Genomic DNA, 19,508 nt, shown 5'->3' with positions numbered 1-19,508 from the left:
AGATGTTATTCTGGAGTGTGCCGACACTCAGCCTTTAGTAAAAAAAGAAATCAAACCGTTTGAGTATTCCCCCACAACAAAAGACAAAATGATTTAATGCCCCAAAAAAAAGAATTCCAGCAAATCCAGTCTATATTCCTACAAAAAAAAACAGGTGTGACTCCAAAGACAGTTTAACAGCCCCTACTGCTTTGCTTTTAACATCATGGATAAAGGTTAGCTATTCCCTTCAAAAGTACATTCTTCAGCACTAGGTTTGTAAAGGCCACACACCCATTGGGGTCTTAAAGCAGATCAGAAACAAACTTAGTAATAATGTGCAGCAACAGCTTTCATCTTCAAATCCCTCCAGTTCCCCTAGAGCTCAAATCTACCCTCCACCCCATACCAGCCCCCAGATGGAACCAGCTGAGATTAAAAAACAAGGTACTGTCGTTGCGTTGGCCCTGTACAAGCTTGAACAACCCCAAAAGATCTATTTTGCATGACGCCTGGCCCCCTCGAACCCTGCCCCCATGCCCATCCAGTACTAGCATGATGCAACACCGCCCCAACAAAAGAAAACCCCAAAGCAAAGTTTCCATGGCCACGCTGACCGATGGGGCTCCAACAAAGCCACCACTGTTCTTCCCCCCCGCCTTGCTGCGCCCCGCTACTTTTAGAGGTTCCCATCAGCAACAATAGCAACTCCTTTCACCCTTCCACAGCCCCTCTTGGCTTCCAAAATGAATTAAAGCGACAGACAGCCCCACCTACTTAGCCAAGCCACTCTGAGAGACGCTGGGCTCTGCAGACTGCACTGCAGAAGGAGGGCGGGGTGTTAGAGGGTGTCCTTTCAGCGGGGGATTAAAATCAAATTGTTTCTAGCCAGAGTCTGACCACAAATCTCCCAGTGCTGCTCTCCAGCTTGTCCTGAAACTATCAATTGAGTGCCAGCATAAAATGCTTACAGGAGCACACAATGTAATTTATTCTTGTTCTGGTATGCAGTGCTTTCCTAGCTATGACACACAGTACCTTGGTACCCAGCATACCAGCATGGCCTGCAATGCTTTCAATGAGAAAAATGTAACAATACAGGATACAAAAAGATGCCTGTTTGTTGAAACCCTAGTAATTTTCTCAGGCTTTGGCTGATACTTCTGGGCTATGGCCTTTCAGAAGGTTACGTCTGCATACCCTTCTGTACAAAACAATTCAGCATGGAGGATTCCTGAGAATATGGATACAGACTTAGCAGGAGTAGGAACGATGCAATTCACGAATTTGGAAAAACTTTTTTTTTTTAATTCTTTGGTACAATACATATTTTGATAAGATGCAGTCGGAATGAATTAAGACTTCATTCGTCTTTAGTTGGGAAAATTATTTTTTTTTACAAATATTGAGTTCACCATACGTATAGATACTTCTTACATCCTGAGCTAACAACTTCACGGTCAGAAGCACACAAACGCTTTAGTTATGTTATTTCAGAATACAATAACCCCTCCAAGGTAAAGACAAACCAATCAAATATAACCCAAATTCTTAGGAAGGAAGTTTGGAAACTTCAGAGAATGAGTCAGACTCTCTAGGATCAACTCATGGAGTTGAGATCTCATTGATTCTTCCTGGAAGCTTATGAAGCATGTGCTTCAGCAAGCACAAGACTTGCACAGCCAGGTGGGAATGGATGGTTGGGATCAGTTTTCCTTGAACAGCCATTGATTGCTTTTCCCCATGGAACGGCCTGATCCCAGGCCTGAGAAGTGTGTGCAAGACCGCAGTCTTTACAACTCATCTCCACCGGCGAGGTCTTACCATGATGGCCAGCAGGATGTTCTGGAAGTCGTTTCTGAAGCCCAGGGTGTAAGAGCAGAAGAGAGCAAAGTTTCCTTCCAACAGCTGACAGACAGACAGAGAGGGAGACACCAATTTAGCCTTATTAAGAAATATTTAAGTTAAAAAAAAAGAGAGAGCAGAAAACTTTTCCATGTTGGCCAAGTAGGAATATCCAGTCCAAGTCTGGGATTGTTTTGCAAATGTCTATGGAGACATTTAGACTACGAGGAGCAGGACTGGACGGTGAACAGGAGGCAGTCTCTCGCAAATGGTGTGTCTGAGGGCAGACTACTGTGCCGCAGGATTTTGGAAAAATCAGAAATGAATGAGGAAATGAACTTGAAGAATGAATACAAGCGCCATGTTTCACCATCATCAATCTCTAAGCAGTGCAAGACACTCGGATTTCACATTGAAATAAATGTAGCTTACGATAGTAACTGAGAACAAAAATGGAAGTTCTGTGCAAGTGTGAGAAACGTTGCTCTGGACAGGAATCCAGGGAAACGTGCTGCAGCTCACCATGAAGGCCAGGGAGGTGAACAGGAAGCCGATGACCAGCTTGGCGTAAGGCCCGTGTCCCATGACCAGACGCATACCCTGGAAGAACGTCATGGGCTTCTCCGACTTGTGTCGGCCCGCGTCTGTGGAGCAGGACAGGGAAAACGGAGGAGAAGAGAAACCCAGCATCAGCCAAGAGTCCTCTGAGCTCCCTCCGATTTTATTTTTTGCTTCAACTAACCAAGCACTATAAGAAGGGACAACTCAAAGAGTGCACATCTTTTTACACATTCCAGTACAGGTCTTTGGTACAATCTGCTCTGTTAACCCTATACAGAAGCAGCCTGGTAGGAGGACTGCATGATCCCTGACCACATTCCAGTCTTTGGTACAGCCTGCTCCAATAACCCTATACGTGTATACAGTAATATATACTAAGTCATTATAAACTATTCGCACAGTAGTAAAGTGCTATTGTATGGTGAATTGGACAGTCCTCCACTAGACCTCCTTTGTATTAGCACATTCTTTAAGGGGAGTGATGGTTGTAACAGTTAAGTTTCATGCTGTCTGGTACTGAAGAACTGAACTGGATCTGTGCCCAGTTCACCTAGATCCTGAAAGTTTTTTTCACCTACAATGAGACACTCCTGTACTGGGGATTTCCTCACCTTCTACTGACTGAATGGACAAGGACTTTCTCTAGGTGTCTGCTTTCCCCATCCTTTGATAGGAGTGCAAACCCTTTCCTTTTCTCTTAATGCTCTTCTGCTACAGCATTAACACAACTCCAGTATATTTTTAAATAAGAAAACATTTCAAATGCAGGGCCATTTAGTATGCCTGCAGCCTCCTTTGTCAAGTCTTGTCGTGTTCTGCTCCATACACAAAGTAAACACCTCCAACCAAAGGAACAAAGCACAGATAAAGCCAGTTTCACTCTAGGAACAGAGATGAAAGTCATTAGTATTAGTCATCAAGATCGGAAGAGCTCTGTTCAGCTCACGGCACTCTCTGTACGGGTGTCCTGTCCATGTTCAGGATCAGATTGGCCCTTTTCCCTTCCCTCTCTGGGCAGTGAATAGCATTTCAGAGCCGACAAAGCTGTGCTTGTTTCCATTTCAGGCCCACAGCTCCACTTCATACATATTCAAGCAATGACCACAAACCGGGCAGTGATAAAAAAGAAATACTGTGGAACCGGAGTCAATTTAAAGGAATCAGAAACACTCCCTCCACCTCCTTTCTCACCAGTCTCTCTCCTGACTCTGTCTGCGATTCTCTGTGATATTTACTGCCTGCTTCAGCTTCCTAGCTCTGTCAACCACTAGGGAGGTTTGATAGTGGTGGCGCTTGGCACCCTTTAATCCCAAAATGAGCATTCTACAAGGTCAGCACACAAAGCACTGGGCTTCTGACTCCAACAAATTTCTGTCCCTAAATCCCTGAATGTAGGAGTCTGTATGTGCAAATTTCTAAGAACATAATGAAGATTCTAAGTAGTCGGAGGTCATTGAGACCATCTGGCTTGTTTGGTTACCAGAAACTAATTGAGCTCATCTTGACAGAAATCAGGATATCCACTTCAACGTACTTTAGACTCCAACAATTCTTTGCATAAAAACGCATTTTTCCTTCTCAGTTTTGAGAGCATTTCTCTGTAGAAAAAAAGAAACGATGGGTAAGGCTCCCTGAACACACTTCTTTCAGAGCCTGGCGGTCACCAGATCTGCAAGGTCTCGGGTCCAAGCAGTGTTCCTTTACCACCGCAAAGCACTAGCACACGGGAATCGGTTCTGAGAAGCCTCTCGAACTGAGTGTCTGATTCAGTCTCGCTCCCTTTTCTCCGCTTCAGCGGTCACTCCACTCCACAGGATCCGGGGACTGGATTCCCAATGGCTCTGCGTATGCTCGTCCTTTCACCGGGCATCACCTCACCGAAGGCAGAGGCCGGCTGCAGGTACTGTACTGCATCGCCGCATTCCGCTCCAGATATTCCCATTCACACCCCAGTCAGGCGTCCATGCCGCTCACCTTTCTTCTCCCGCACTCCCAAGACCAGGATGATGGCACAGAGGACGTAAATGGCACTGATGACCCCGGATGCGATCAGGTAAGCGCTTCTCTGTGTGGGAGAAAGGGAAGCACACTCAGAACATCCATCAGCCCTCCCCGGAGCAGAAGGAGGGGAACCAGGGGCTCGCGGCTCTGACAGCTCCTGCAGATCTTCCATTTAGCACCCAGTTGTAGACCTGGAACTTCTGATGCACTTCATTAATTCTATTAAGTCATTAAGGCCCAAGATGGAATGCAGACCAGAAACAAACTGGCATGGGAGTGTTGGCCACCCACACCTCTGGCCAAACAGACAAGGACTTTCTAGCCCGTGTTTCCCCATTCTTGGACAGGACTGCTGTCTCCTATCGTTCTTTTCTTGTAGTGAATGGCTCTCCTTTCTTACTGCAATAACAAGTCCAGTTTTTGAGGAAGAAAATATTTCAGCTGAAGAGCATGTACTGTATGAGCACACCTTTCTTCACTATAATGGCACAGATTACAGTATTTCTATCAGGCTCCTGTCCATCTTTTAGCAAATGCATACCTTGTAGAGAGATGAGTCAGACACCTAACAGGAAATTATGTTTCTCTCAATAAAGAGACTACCAATTAATCCCTTCCTAATGAGAACTCAGCCATGAAAGGGCAGCCATTTACAGTTGAAAATGTACCCTTTAACTGAAGAGAAAAATACACAATTAAGATGACTAAGTCACAGAACAGCTTGCAATCTTCTAATTATTTTAATGATGGAGAAGAACCACCAAACTACTGGGCTTCTACTTTAAAGCAAACGTAAGGTTATAGACAGGCAATCTAATTTGAGGAAAAAAACATTTCAAGATCAAAGTTTGACAAAATTACTGAAGCTGTGAAGGTATTCAACAGTAATTGCCCTGTGATCATACCACCACTTTCTTAAACCTTTATATGCACATAGTTCAAGATTCTAGGACAAAAATGAACAATTTAGAATTAATATAATCCAGTTGGACACAAAAGAGGATTTGATAACTTCTTGTACGCTGCCAGTTAAAATAATTAGGTCATCTAGAGATCTTGGAAAAATCATACAAAAAAAAGGACTAAACCACACCACTTACTTATGCAAAAATGATCAGCCTGATATGGAAACAGAGTAGGCTTATTTCGGGTGGACAAAAAGTAGATACTGATATACAGTTAAACTTCTGTGTCAGAATGAGTATGCATGGCAAACATAATTCTTCAAATCTCAGAAGGCAAAAGAGGAGATCTCTTGCAAATCAATGGTCTGTACCAATACTTCCTCTGTTCCCTGCATTGCAGCAAGAACGCCTTGTCAACAGAACGTCTGATCATAACCGGATCCGTCACCCTCCTTAGAACCCAATGGATCTCTTGAGAACAGCACTGGCTGTTTTGCACCATTTCCTAAATGGTGATGCACAGAACAGCCCCCAGTTCAACAGCTGAAACTCTCCGAACCGCACATCACATCTGCGATAAGAAAGTTTTCCTCCAGCTCAGGAGGGGAATTCCCCTGTGCATGCAAAACTAGGGGCTCTAAGGAAACGGCCACAAAGCACAACGGTGCATTTTTTGCTTTCTTTCCACTTTTCGGTGTGGAGCTAATCTCTATAGTAGGCCATCTTGCATCATGGGTTAGGGTTTAAAAAGCCTTACTGTTTCAGCCAGGGACACGTGAGTCTGGGTGGTGTTCATGTCAGACTCAGCAGCCGTGGAATTGAACTCCTTGACCTCATCCAGTTCCCCTCGAATACAGGGGGCATTGGAGGCCCCTACAATCTGTCCCTGGATAGCTGTGCCCAATACCGTCCCAAGCACCTCCACTGTCATTCCTGAAAAAGAGAAAAAGAGAGAGATAGAAGTTACCTTCACACAGACCCGACTCACTGACTGTTCTACATCCAATCCTACGCAGGGAGGGAAGGCCCGAGCAAACGTCTCAACAGACATTATAGGGAGCAATGTCGAACTTCATATCGAAGAAATAACAAACAGTTGTCAGAGAACCTTCTTCACCTTTAATAAGGCTCCAGGGATCATTACTTAAAACACAGGCTGAAGGCCACTTACTGTAGGCGGTGGCCGAGTCCCGCTCCTTCTGCTCCGAGCTTATGAACATGGTGAGGGCCGAATAGGGCACATGGAAACACTGCAATCAGGAGGAACAAGGCAGATTAGCACACAGCTGCGTTCTGCAGGAAGGGTTGGGGGCAAAAAAGACTGAATATCCTCCGATGTGGTAAAAAGACACGATCTAACCCAAATGTGCCGGCGGGCTCCCTGCTTGTCCTGAAGAGGGACTCACCGTCTGCAGGGTCTGGAACAGGCAGTAGCAGACGAGGTACCAGACCACCTTGCCCTGCTCAAACGCTGGGACGTACCAGATCAACATGTACGACGCCACTGCAAACGGGGTAGAGAGCAGAATCCTGCAGGGGGAAGAGAGAAATAAAAACTGCTTTCAGGCCATGAGCTGGACTGAGCCAAACCCAGTGGCTTTTTAAACCTCACTGGAATGCTGGATATGAGCAACATTTTTTAAATGTCTGGCACTACCTACATATCCAGAATGCACACTCATTTTCTATCAGGATCAGGTTATGACTGGGGACTCCACATTCTAAAAGGCATGGACATGACAGTTTGGATGCATAGAAAAAAACATGATGTCCTAACCTACGTACTTAACGACCTAACACCACAGCCATCTCAGTTATAAACGTTGGACAAAAACACAAAGTTCTTAAAAAATAAGTTTTACACCACAGAAAAGTCAGAGTCCCTGCACACCCCAGAGGTTTCTCATAAAGCCAAGAGCCCAATGTGGCATTGTGTTTAAAGGCACATAATACCCATACCTGACCATGTCACATGCTTTAAAACACAGAACCAGCTGATTGATAAATCACATTACAGGTAAAATGAATTAGCATTTAAATCCATCTCAAGGCCCAAGTGAGGGATTTGTTTCCTGATCAGCACATTGAGAATGGAGATTCCCTGAGGCTGTCCTGTAGAATCAGCCCATCTTTTCTTTGCTAATGGGTTATCCAGGTGTGGGGAGCAGCAGATGGGGTGTGCTGTTTACATTTTCACAGTAAGGGGGATAATTTGCCACCACCTAGAAACATTGCCAACACCCCCTCCCCCGAAGACCTCCACACACTGAACACACCCCTCATGAACAACTGCTTCTGCAGACATCTGTTCCAGGTGTCACTTAGAGGGAAGGAAATCGAGAGTTACAGTCACCGGCACGAACCTGAATGATCCGTACAGCAGCCTGGCAGTGTGCAAAGGGCTTTACCAGAAAAAACAGCAGGCAGGTGAAACTCCCAGCACCGGATTTGAAACGCTCCGCACTCATGAAGAAAACCACACCACGAAACAGAAAAACAATAACAAACTACATGATCATGAATACAGTTTTTCCACTGACTATGCCTCCTCACAGGATCTGAATAATGTACAGAAACATTTTAGAAATAAAGCCAAGCCCAGATTATCAGTCATCCTAACATGAGTTTTCAATTAAAGGAAAAACAACGAAAAAGGGCAGGAAAAAAACATTTCTGTTTTGTTTCTTTTTTAGGCAATTCTCCTCCCCATTTAAAGCTGTGGCATGTCAGATGTCTGGAAATGTCTTTGGACAAATGGAAAGTACATCAGCCACTCAGGATCCTTGGCACAGAGCTGTTAAGTCACACCCGGAGCTGCGACATACCCTGGGAAAGACACCAGAAACCAGAGTCCTGGAGCTGATGGAGGCTCCAGCCCTTCAACCTCCCTGATTAATGAAAGTCACCCCAGCAAACTCACAGGGAAGCCGAGCACAGAGTGGACAGGCAGTAGAGAGGAGCACGGTAAAGACCCTCTTGTTCGAGGAACTTCGAAACACACGAACTGAAAGAACATGAGAGGCAAAAAAAAAAAAAACAGCTGCTAGGAGCTGGCAAGAACAAAACATGAATTCGCAGAATCCATGGAAGTCTGGGGGATACGATCTCCTCCTGTAGGCACAAAACGTCTTTGGGTCCTCCTTTCTACACTTGGGGGGTGGGGGAGGAGGGAATGGGCAATTTCAGAATTGCATTTCTGTCCAAACAAAATTTGGCCTTGGGGAGACAATTCGCTAGGAAAGAATAGAACCGCATCAGTGGACTGCATGGCAGAGGACTTGAAGCCAGCCAGATCTCGGCTTTCTGGAATGAGGGAAGGACCTGTCATAAGCTCAAGTCGTGAGGTAAGGGCTGCCAAATTCTCAGAAATCTCACAGCAGCAGGGGACCAGGGAATCGTGTCTCCCAGGAAAGAGGCAAACTCCATCTCCCCTGCAGGAAGAAAGCGTCCATTTTTCTGGCGCCTTTCTCGCACTGCTGCCAGCGCTGCAGCAGTAACTCCACCATCAGCACAGGAAAGCTGCTCTGTGGAAACCGGCCAGTACCACTTCCAGGATCACGCCTGCTTTTCCGGTTGCTCTATGAACATCAGTGACGTTGAAGTATGCGACGCAGAAGGCACACTGCGCAACACACTCCTTTTAAAGCTAAATGTTCCCTCCCATGACCTCATGCTTCAAGGTCACCAGAAGCACATGTTGCCAGACATGAGCAACTCTGAACTCTCACTTCCGCCTCTTCCAAAACGAACAGGAAAGAACCGCACGGATCTTGCTAAAGATCTGCGTGGGCACATGGCAACACTGAGGAAGGCATTTACTGAGAAAAAGGGGACACAATTACTCTGATTGAGATTCTCAAGGTTTAAAGAATAAAGACCACCTGCCAAGATTTCTAATTGAAGAAATGTCAGACTCTGCTGTACCCCTTATGAGCTGGAGAGCTCAATTCAAAGCAAGAAAGGGCAAAATAAAACAATTCACACTGAAATTTTTCAATCATTTTCCAGTAGAATGGAGCTCACAGAAGAAGTTGCTCTGGGGATTTATATTAGCTTGAGCTGTACACATCTAAATTAAATCTGGAATTGAATTGGACCCTTGTCTGAGCGACCTCCTTTGATGAGGAGGTGATGGAAAAGTTTTACAATGGATTCCCACTCTAAATTCTCACCTCTCTCCTGATGGAGATCTGAACTCATTGCGTAGCAATTTGACCACGATACTCTGCCACCATTAGGTGACACTGAGAATGCCTAGTGATTAACTTGTTTTCAACTTCGCAGACCTCTGATGTGAATAATGATTAATAAGTATTTCTCACAGGTCAGGCCACGGTACGTAGCATTTTGCTTCCAAAACTGACTTATTTTTGTAAAGAGGTAATTTATGCATATAGGTGCCCATTTGCTAATGACGTGGAAGTGTAGAACAAGCAGCTAATACAGTCTTTAAAAAAACTTAGATGATATATCAGCCAGGTAACTATTTAACTAAAGTTAATCAGCAGTGTCCTCCTGTACTGTGCTGTACTGTTTCGTACTAAAACGCCTGTACGAACAGGCTAGAGGAAGCAGAAAAGGTTCATGTGAATGATTCAGAGTTGGGCTGCTCAGCTCTCGCTGTTCTTCCAACCTTCCATATCAATTAAGACAGACATCAGATTCTACCCACAGTTCAAAGCACCACCATCTTGATTCGAGCGTGCTGGTACATGGAAAGATGGTAGATACGTGATCATTATGTTGACCAGCTTGATCTTTTGATTTAAAGCACGATAAGAAACCTATATGGTCAAAACCCTCTTCAAAGCTTTTCGCTCAGGGGCAAAGCGTGGAGGTGAATTTAAAAAAGGAAACCTTGCTGGAGAGAGGTTGGGCATGAAAAGCAGATAAAAAGGAATATTTTCCCAAAGCAAAGAGAGGAATGTAGGTAGATGTTCTGTTAAAAAGAAGGCACATTTCTCACAGGTCCAAATAAATCTGTTTTATTTGTCTAGTCAGTTAGTTCCAAAACCTGTCATTTCTGTAACAGTTGCTTGTTATTTTGGAGTCTGCAATGATGTTTACCTGCAAGGAAGTGTTTTGGTTTACAGCAGCCCTCAATTCCTCATAATGAGGGACCACAGGCAGCAGGAGCCAGAAACCGCCCTCTCCTCTTGCTCCGTCACCCACATACCAGGGAAGAGCTGCACAAGGGACACTCTCCACACGAGGGGCCTGAATGCGAGCAGCTATGTCCCTGGGCGCTTAGCGAAGGGCATGTCAGCAGCACAGCTCACTCAGACAGGTACGGAGAATCGGCTCCGGGTGCCGAATAAAAAAAACATTTTGTTCCGTCCATAAAAACACAGCCTTTTCCTACTGGTGCTGGAGACCACATGAACCCCTATAAGCTCGGCACTGAAGTGCTTCAATATGATGCAAGAACCATAATAAACCACCAGACTGAAAACCTATTCCGTGATAGTGGGGCTGCTGGTGCAGCATGTCTGCCACATGTCACTAAGGTGAAGCTGCACTACAGTGGTGGCTGAAATGAGTCCCTTACTACATGCAAAGCTCTTTTGGATCCTTTAAAATGAAAGGATCTATATAAATGCAAGGATTTATTATTATTATTATAGTAGGCCACTTTACAGTAAGCCCTCCACACTCAGGTACTCAAGTGAATTTTGATGTACCTCATTAGCTCTGGCTGTGACTCATCTCCCACGTGTACGCATGTCCACTCATAGGACAAGTACAGCAAACCCCAGGAAGACCATGCTAGGACAGTGGGTGCTCCCAGAGAGGCCTGGCCCAGGAGCCTTCCTGCGTGCGCAAGCAGCAGTGAACTCGCCCACCCCGAGCCCAGCCCCGGTTCCCTTCCGCTCCGAGCAAGACAGCCGACCGGCAGTAACCTCTCCACTTCCAGGAGATTCCTGGCATTCTCCACCAGACAGCACACTCTGAGCAACGCTCCTTCCTCGCCGCCTCCGATTGGCCGGCAGGCGGTGGTGTGGTGTGGGCGGGCCCCCTTGTAATTTGAGCCTGCGTTTCTCACACACGCATTCTCTCCTCCCCCACCCCCCCTCGTCACCACCGGCAACACACTCGCGCTCCCAAAGCCTGAGGCTGATGCAGTCGTTTGACTCCCTCGACTCGTATCTTCTCACCACACTTCTCACCCTCCCCTCTCCTCCTTATCTAAGACTTGCTTTATTCCCTTGCACCCCCTCACACAGGCATCTCTGGCATTTGATGGTTTAGTGCTGCGTTTCCTTGCCCTCTGTGCCGTCTCCTGTCTGACCTTCAGGACATGTCTGTGCTGCAGCCGGGTGCTCCCCCCCAGTAATACTTCAGTGCTGTGGTTTCCATTTCCTAGATCAGAAAACTCAGATGAGTCACTTGTTATATGTAGGATAACATCTGTTAACTATCCACAGCCCCTCCTCCCCCCCCAAAAAAAGTCACAGACATTTACAATGGAGTATTTGAAATCGGAGACCTACTTAAAGGCTGAAGTCTTTGTAATTGTATTTAACTAAGACCAAAGAAGTATCAGATAAATAAATGTGAATTATCATTTGCCTGGTATCTGAGCAAAGCACTCTGGAAATAAATCTCAACTAGAAACCCCCTCCTCAACTGATTCACACTCTACAGCAACAGTTCATCTAAACCAGACACAAGAAAATAGCACGACAGGATTTTCTCCTGCAGCCAAGCCCAATCCAAAATAAAGAGTTTTCTAAAAAAAGACCTTAAAGCTCCTTTTCCTCAGTTCAAGAAACCAGAAATCTCCCATTGGCAGGAGCTTCTCATCTTCAGACCACAAGCCTATATAAGCCAATAATTCCGAAGAGGTTTAGACATGAAAGAACAAAAAAAAAAATGTCGCCTAATAAATCCCTACCCTCCAAACCTTGATGATAACCATCGCACTTCAATGAAAACAGTTTCTTGCCACTGCCGCAGAGATTATTTTCACTGGCAAGGCCCCAGGATAAATCTTAAAGGCTAAACTGCAGTGGCTACTGGACTGGGAGCAGAGACACCTCGCTGCTGAGCTCTTCAACAGGCTGATGCCCATGTGTGCAGCTACAGAACAGCACTGGTGGGCACAGCCTCCAGACACGCTCCATTTCCAGCTCTTAAAACAGTCTTCAAAATAAAAGCTTTTTCCGTTTGCACAGCCTGCTGAGAGTCAGGTCCACGTGCACATTGCTGTGCACAATCTGACCCACTCACTCATCCTGTAACATCACACTGCATCACCAGCGTCAAACCGGCCACGAGACGGCCCTGTGCAGACTTACTGCACTACCGCACAGAGAGACAGAAACCAAGGGGAGGAAAAAGAACTAGATCTGTTGAGATACTCTGCACGTGAACATTTCAAGCCTCGCCGCACAGCGCTTTCAAGATAGCATTTCCCTGGTGACCGATTAACAGACAAAATCGACAAGGGAAAGGGGAACAGGTTTGGGGGGGGTGATCCTTGAAATTAATAAAAAGAGATTGGACTGTACTTCAGGTGGCTAGACCTCCGATGCAGACGAGAGAACTAGAATGCAAACTGACTGACACAGATTCCTCTGCGTCTCTCCACGGACTTACTGAGCCCAGAGACGGGAGACAATGTGGAAACCCTTTCCTTAACAATGAGCAGCCCGGCAGAGGGGCCCAGAGCCTTCTACAGAAGAAATCCTGCCTTCGAAGATCAAAGACACACCATACACCTGGGAGGGGCTTGAGCATTGACTCAGTTTCTGCATCATTAACGCAAAGCCACAGCATCCCAGCTCTGGCTTCTCTCTTTTCTCTTCCTCTTCCTTCTAAAAAAAATAAAAATAAAATAGCCTTTCCATTGTGTTCACTGTTCACTTATGGAATTTCACCTCCCAGCAGAGCGCAGCGCACTTCCGCAGTCAGGTGGGCAATCCGAGGCATGAAAAAGCCGAGGGGGAATGAGGTGAACATGAAAACTCTCCACAGAATCGAACCCAGAACCCAGGAGCTCTGACCTCCCCACACTGGATCTTGTCACCATTTGCTTTACAATATTGGAATCGCTAATTATTTCTACTTCATCCTACATCTTGGGTTGGCAGCTGAAAAGCTGCACACTTTCTCCTGGGAACACACACTCTTTAATAATCATCATCATCATCATCATAATTGAGGTGGGCGGCTGCGTCAGCATGCGTAGGCTGCAAAGGAACAAGTAAAGGTTTATTCCCTGCTGAAAAAAAAGGGAAGAAAGAGAACAATGTTTCCGCCGTGGAGCCTTCTTCAGGTGTGTCAATATAAATTATACTTTATATATAAATATAATATATAATTGCTTAAACTTATACAGCGCTTTCCTGGACACTCCACTCAAAGTGCTTTACAGCTAATGGGGATCCCCTCCACCATCACGACAGCAGCCCAAGGTAACACCCCCACTCTTTTCGAGAGACACCCTGGGATTTTCAATGACCACAGAGCATCAGGACCTCGGGTTTAAGTCTCATCTGAAGGACGGCGCCTTTTTTCAGTACAGTGTCCCCGGCACTATACTGGGGCATTAGGACTCACAATGACCGCAGGGTGAGTTCCCGCTACTGGCGCCACTAACACCTCTTCCAGCACCAGCCTTAGTTTTTCCCAGGAGGTTTCCCATCCAGGTACTGACCAGGCTCACACCTGCTGATCTTCAGTGGGCTGCCAGCCGTGAGCTGCAGGGTGATACAAAAGCTCTTTGCAAACAAAGTTGCACAGCGTCTGCGCAGGAGAGTCAGAAAAGACTGCGGGTATGGACGAGCACCCAGACCACTGCCCCAGCCCTAGGAGGTTCAGAGCAACACATGGACTGGGCAAGGACACCCCACATCCCTGTAGCCATGTCGATATCTTTGAGCTCCACTCCCACTAGCCTCTGCTCCAGAGGTAAGCCCTCTGATTCACAAAGCAGCTCTGCACTATTTCTGCTTCTCAGATAGGGAGAGACGTTTTATTCTGCTCCTTCTCTGTGCTTCTGAACTCAGACTGCTATGAGTTAACAGATTATTGAGAAATGCAAAGGCTCTCTGCAATGTTGGAAAGTCTAACAGCGAGCAGTAATATTTGCCAGGATAACGCCAATAACAGGGAGAGGCAATATGAATGAGGTACAGATGTCTCACTTGTTCACAAAGTGTTTTTGAATAACAGTTTATTGTTTTCCCCATTTCTTACTGAAGGTTGGCCATGTAAAGAAAAGAGGACAAATATTTCTTGATACCAGGAGAAAGAGTTTCGGGCGAAATCAAATTCTTGACTAAGGTGCATTTTAGCCCAAAAAGTTGTGCTTGAGCTGCACATACTAGTTTAAACAAGTTTAACAAGATCTGGATAACACCCAGCAACAGCACTTGTCAACATCCAGAGAGCGTTCAGTGCCCAAGTTAAGCTTGTCTCGTTTTTGGCCGTTTGTATAGTTCAGAGGTAATACAAACTACTTCAATAATCCACCAGCATCAACACATCTAGATGAACACATGAGTAGCTCAGGCACAGACATCTGACTGTCCTTCTGTACTTAAACTCGGACTCCAGCTCCTGCAGATATAGGAGTGTCTCTAGGGGTTCAGTGATGTCACAATGAGAATACAGATGTGCTCGACACACAAAGAACAGCTTATCCTTTTATGGCAGAAAGGCATTCCAATTGTGATGGAAACTATGCTGTGTGCACATCACACGCTCACAGGCACGATCAGCTGTGATATTGCAAAAGCTATTTCTGCTTCAACAGCCTGGGCACATGCAAATATAGAAATGTAACAAGTTCTCTCTAGTGCAGTGACAGCTAACAAGGTATGCACACCAGAGGCTAATTAAGTGAAGATTTTCAACCACGCTTTACATCAAGGGTAGACAGGCCCAGTGTTTGAGGATCATAGCTCCACATTTCAACGACTCAGTCATTCATTCAGACAATAATAAGTCAAATCAGATCATCTTAGCCAAGACTAACATGCGTTTAATTGGCACCTCATATCCTGAACACAAGACAGAGCCAGTAAGAAAACAATTGGAACCGAGTCCTGTTTTTACTCTTTCCTTAACAGCTTAGGTCAGCAATCTCCAATCGTGATCCTGGGAGCTCTAAGGCAGTGGGTTCGGTAGGTCACCATTAAATCACTCATTTCTAAGGATGTAGGACAATTCCAGCATGATTGATTAAATATTCGATTTGTTAAATTCAGCAATTTACAGATTATTTAGGACTAAAATCTAAGTACTCTTTAGACTTCAAGAAGCAGAGTTCTCTTAATTGGACAGATGGCTTGCTTGATTCATCAATATCTTAGAGGCGTTGCCCATCTGTAGAAGCAGGAGACATATGCAAGACTGACTGGAATCTCCTGGACCGGGGCTGGACACCCCTGCTGTAGATACCCTGGAGCTCAGTTCTCAACACGGCTTTTACGATGTGACCTCCAGAGTGGAAAGAGCAGTACCTACCAGGGCATCATTCTTCCGTATCGGGTCCAGGGGCTCCTGCTGACGAGAAAGCCGACAGTGGGGTCAGTAATGGCATCCCAGGCCCGACCAACGAACAGGATGATGGAGGCATAGAAAGGGTCCAGCTGGCAAAGGAAAGGGAGAGAGCGGTACTTTAATGAAGAGCCATTTCTTCCATGCAGTGTAAAGCAGTATTGTAGAACTGTCTGGGTCGTAACTGGACTGCAGGCCTGGCCAGCGACAGAGGCGCCTGGGAGTTTGGACACATTGCTGTAGGATATCCTGGTGCAGACATACAAGGCAATTTCAGGAAAAACGTGCTAGTAAGTGATATTTGGGCTGAAGCCCAGTGAAGAATGAACATTGAAAATGCAATAGACACTGTGTAACCTGACTGTAATCTGCTATCCACTACAGCACTCCTACTCTCAAAGATTTTTCTTTTAGAATGTGCTGTTAAATTTCTATCTAAAGAGTATGGGGGACACATCACCCAAAATGTGTTTAAAAACCAGCTAAGACAAACCTAGGAATGCAGACATCCTTAGGAATCCCACTCCGAACCACAGAAGCACAGCCACATTTCGCCGCACTGGGCAAAGACGCCATTCAGCTCACACCCGAGCTCCATCGTACATCCCTCTGGCTGCCATACCCAATGTCTGCCACTAATCACATGCTGTTCCAAGGTCTCTGGGCACGCGAGCAGACAGAGCTCACTTTTAAATAAACATCCATTTACCCCATTCCTTTGATCCCATAAACAGCACGTGGATGTCTACGTATAAGGTCTGTGAGCTCAGATGATCTTTTCTGGCATTCTACTACCTCTCTGGGAACCAGATCTTTCATCTCGGAGTGGCAGGATTAATTGGAATCCCACTGCTTTGCTGCATTAACCCTAATCAGCATCTGAACAATAAGACAAGGCAAGCTCTACCACAGCAGGCCCTCTAACAGCACGTTCTCTTATCCTGGACAAGCTGATGAATGTCAAAAGCTATTGCAAAATGTTTCCGACTTAGACTACTTTTTTTTTAAAGCAGCGTCGTCTCCTGATTATAACTATATCTTGTCAGTGCGTTCTAGATCTATCCAGGACTGCAAGAATATGTTTTATTTCCTAAATGGAAAGTGCTTTTCTTTTATATATATATTAGTCAAAGCGCATCAATAGCTCAGGTGCTGCTCCTGGGGTTCACATCACTTTGAAATCCAGGTCCATCCAGGCTCTCCCTGCGTAGAGTAACTCTCAGCTCGTGCGATTACAACATCAGGTAAATGAACAAATGCCGATAATGAGACAGGCCTTGAGGATGAATACAAGACTGAGCAGGACTGCGCACAAACTACACAAATGAGGCCAAGAGACAAACTGGCACAGTAACTCCACATGCAAATCCTCCTGGATATCAGCTGAAAGAACAAGACGAAACACCTGGGTTACGCAGGTCAGGCAGGTGGATTGCATACAAGAGCTCGCAGGCCTGCGAGAACCTGCACTGGCTCGGTCACCTCGAGCGGTCCCCGCCAACGGCCGCACCACGCCAACGCGCCCAGACACGTGCCCTCACCTGTGCCACGTCCAGCAGGTAGATCTGGAGGAAGAAGCCCAGCGCGCACCCCGTGATCTGGTAGGGGGCGCCCCCGATGGCGTAGCAGATCTTGTTGCATACCGACAGCCTGGTCACCTGCTCGTGCTGCAACGCAAACAGACAGACGGGGAGAGAGGAAGCAGGGGGGGTTAATTCTGCTCATGGAAGGAAGGAGACGCCAGTGGAAACGGTGACTCGAAGGATTGCGGCACCCTTGTGCTCCAGACGCAAAAGTTAAGCAAATCCTTTCATCACTGATGATACAGTTGAGAGAGTCTATCTTTCCAAATTGCATAATATGTACATATGTAACTGTGCAACTTCTGTAGGGGTGTAGGTTTAACAAATATCAGAACTGATTTCTCTTCCTTTTAGTTCCAAAATTACAGCACGCGTGCCCACTGAGAGCAAAGCAGTCCTCAGCCTCCTCCTCATTCAGCAGCAAGACACTCAGAAACGTGACATTTGTTAAAAGGCCATTTCTTCACCCTAACACTCCCCATTCCCCCCCGTCACATAAGAGGCACGACTAAACGTTCAAGAATTTGAGTAACACATAAAATAGCCCGTTTTAGTGTCTGATTACACTGCGGGCAAGATAATTGATTCCAGCTTCAGTGGTCTCCTAATTAATTTGTGCTAATTTCATTTCCAGATAATGGCATTCCTGTGCTACTGCACCTTTAACCTCTGGTCCTATTTCTGGGCCCTGACGGATTGGTCACTGTACGTTAAAAAGGAATAAGCTTCATGTACCACAGAACCACCCCCTCACTCTGCAACGCCACCGCCCCCCTCCACCAACATTAACTAGCCCTCTAGTTAAGTCAAATCCCCCGTGACATGGCATGAAATGCAGTTCTCAGCAGCAAAGGGAGGTTCTGGTCATCATTGTTTGGCCACAAGCCGCGCCCAGCTTGAACTTTCTGATTGGTTGTCACAATAGGATGTTGGAGAGCTTCACACACCAACAGTCACTATGTCAGGAGAGCACACACACCCCTCTGACACAGCCAATCAGGTTGCAGAAGCAGCTTCTCAAACCGGGTCCTGCCTAGTAAAAACCCCAGTCACATGCTAGCAAGCCCAGCAACTCTCAAATCCTCTATGCTTCTCAGTGAGATCAAGATGTAATGTTATTTAATTTTTAAGGGCCTTATAAAGACTCAGATCTATGATCTCCATTACCCCAGGCAAAGCAACAAGACCTACACAGAAAACAGCTCTAAAAAAAAAAAAGTCACTGAAATATTTAAAAGGCACTGTATACTTTCTTAAATCGATCTTTTGTGCCTAGATTGTTGTAGTGATACCGTATACAAAGCATAGTTTAAATGTTACAAATCAGTCAATATACAGAAGCACATTTTTTTTGTCTAGCTGGATAAATCCTGATCTTCCAGTTTTCATTCGAGCTCAGTTCTGGTTTCTGACTTTGTGTAAATGTATTCAAATTCCGGAGATGTCCCTGCAGCCATCGGCGCTTGCTAATTGAAAGACACCCACAGCGCCTGTCTGGGTGCTCTCAAGGACTGACCAGCAAAGTCCGGTCTCAGTCCGTCTTTCCAGTGGGCCTCGTGTGTGGGCCAGAACAGAACCAGGACCACACAGCCAGGGAAACGGAGAAGGGAGCTCGGCTCCATTTCCCACCACTGAGCTGGCGTTAGGAAAAGTAACCATCTCTGGCACCGCAGAGCAGAAACAAACGATTAGCTTAACAAAGCGCTGGATAACCTCACAGTAAGTCCAGCCTCCAGGGCCAACTGGCAACAAAGCCAACTGCCAACAAAGCAATTAAAAACAAATTTCAGACTACTTTCTCTCATTAAATTGGCTCAATGACTAAATGTGCTTTAAACCGATTTCTAGTGTTGGAAAATTTGGTCTTTTCTTACCACAGGGGGCCTGCTGGGATTGCCCAACTAAATGAATTAAAACAATGGTGGAGTTGTTTGGGGACAAATGTTAGCAGTAATACTGTGAAAACCTTATCTGCAAGTTTAACTGGCAGCATGCATGTACTAGTTAGACTGTAGGCACCAACTACAGAAAGATTTTCTTCAAATATGTGATGGAGGTTTTTTTTCCCCTCTGTGACACCTGTTAGACATGCAAGGGTCATATTGTCAGTTTCTTCAGAAAGATTCTA

General features: G+C 45.8%; 1 protein-coding gene across 3 annotated transcripts in view; it reads right to left on the bottom strand.

Annotated features, from left to right (window-relative positions):
• The window catches only part of mfsd2ab (MFSD2 lysolipid transporter A, lysophospholipid b), a 38,637-nt gene that overhangs the window by 5,589 nt on the left and 13,540 nt on the right, over nucleotides 1-19,508 (bottom strand). For all 3 annotated transcript variants that reach the window (XM_015348737.2, XM_015348738.2, XM_015348736.2), the window contains exons 2-9: nucleotides 17,339-17,464; nucleotides 15,765-15,889; nucleotides 6,698-6,821; nucleotides 6,463-6,541; nucleotides 6,049-6,224; nucleotides 4,360-4,450; nucleotides 2,347-2,468; nucleotides 1,804-1,887 (exon numbers count right to left, since the gene is read on the bottom strand). In XM_015348737.2, the coding sequence (XP_015204223.1) occupies nucleotides 1,804-1,887; nucleotides 2,347-2,468; nucleotides 4,360-4,450; nucleotides 6,049-6,224; nucleotides 6,463-6,541; nucleotides 6,698-6,821; nucleotides 15,765-15,889; nucleotides 17,339-17,464 (927 nt within the window). The remainder of the gene's footprint in view (nucleotides 1-1,803; nucleotides 1,888-2,346; nucleotides 2,469-4,359; nucleotides 4,451-6,048; nucleotides 6,225-6,462; nucleotides 6,542-6,697; nucleotides 6,822-15,764; nucleotides 15,890-17,338; nucleotides 17,465-19,508) is intronic.

Source organism: Lepisosteus oculatus, chromosome 11 (assembly GCF_040954835.1).
Source record: "Lepisosteus oculatus isolate fLepOcu1 chromosome 11, fLepOcu1.hap2, whole genome shotgun sequence".
NCBI lineage: Eukaryota > Metazoa > Chordata > Actinopteri > Semionotiformes > Lepisosteidae > Lepisosteus > Lepisosteus oculatus.
Note: the sequence above shows the minus strand (reverse complement) of the source record. Positions and strands in the feature narration are given on the sequence as shown.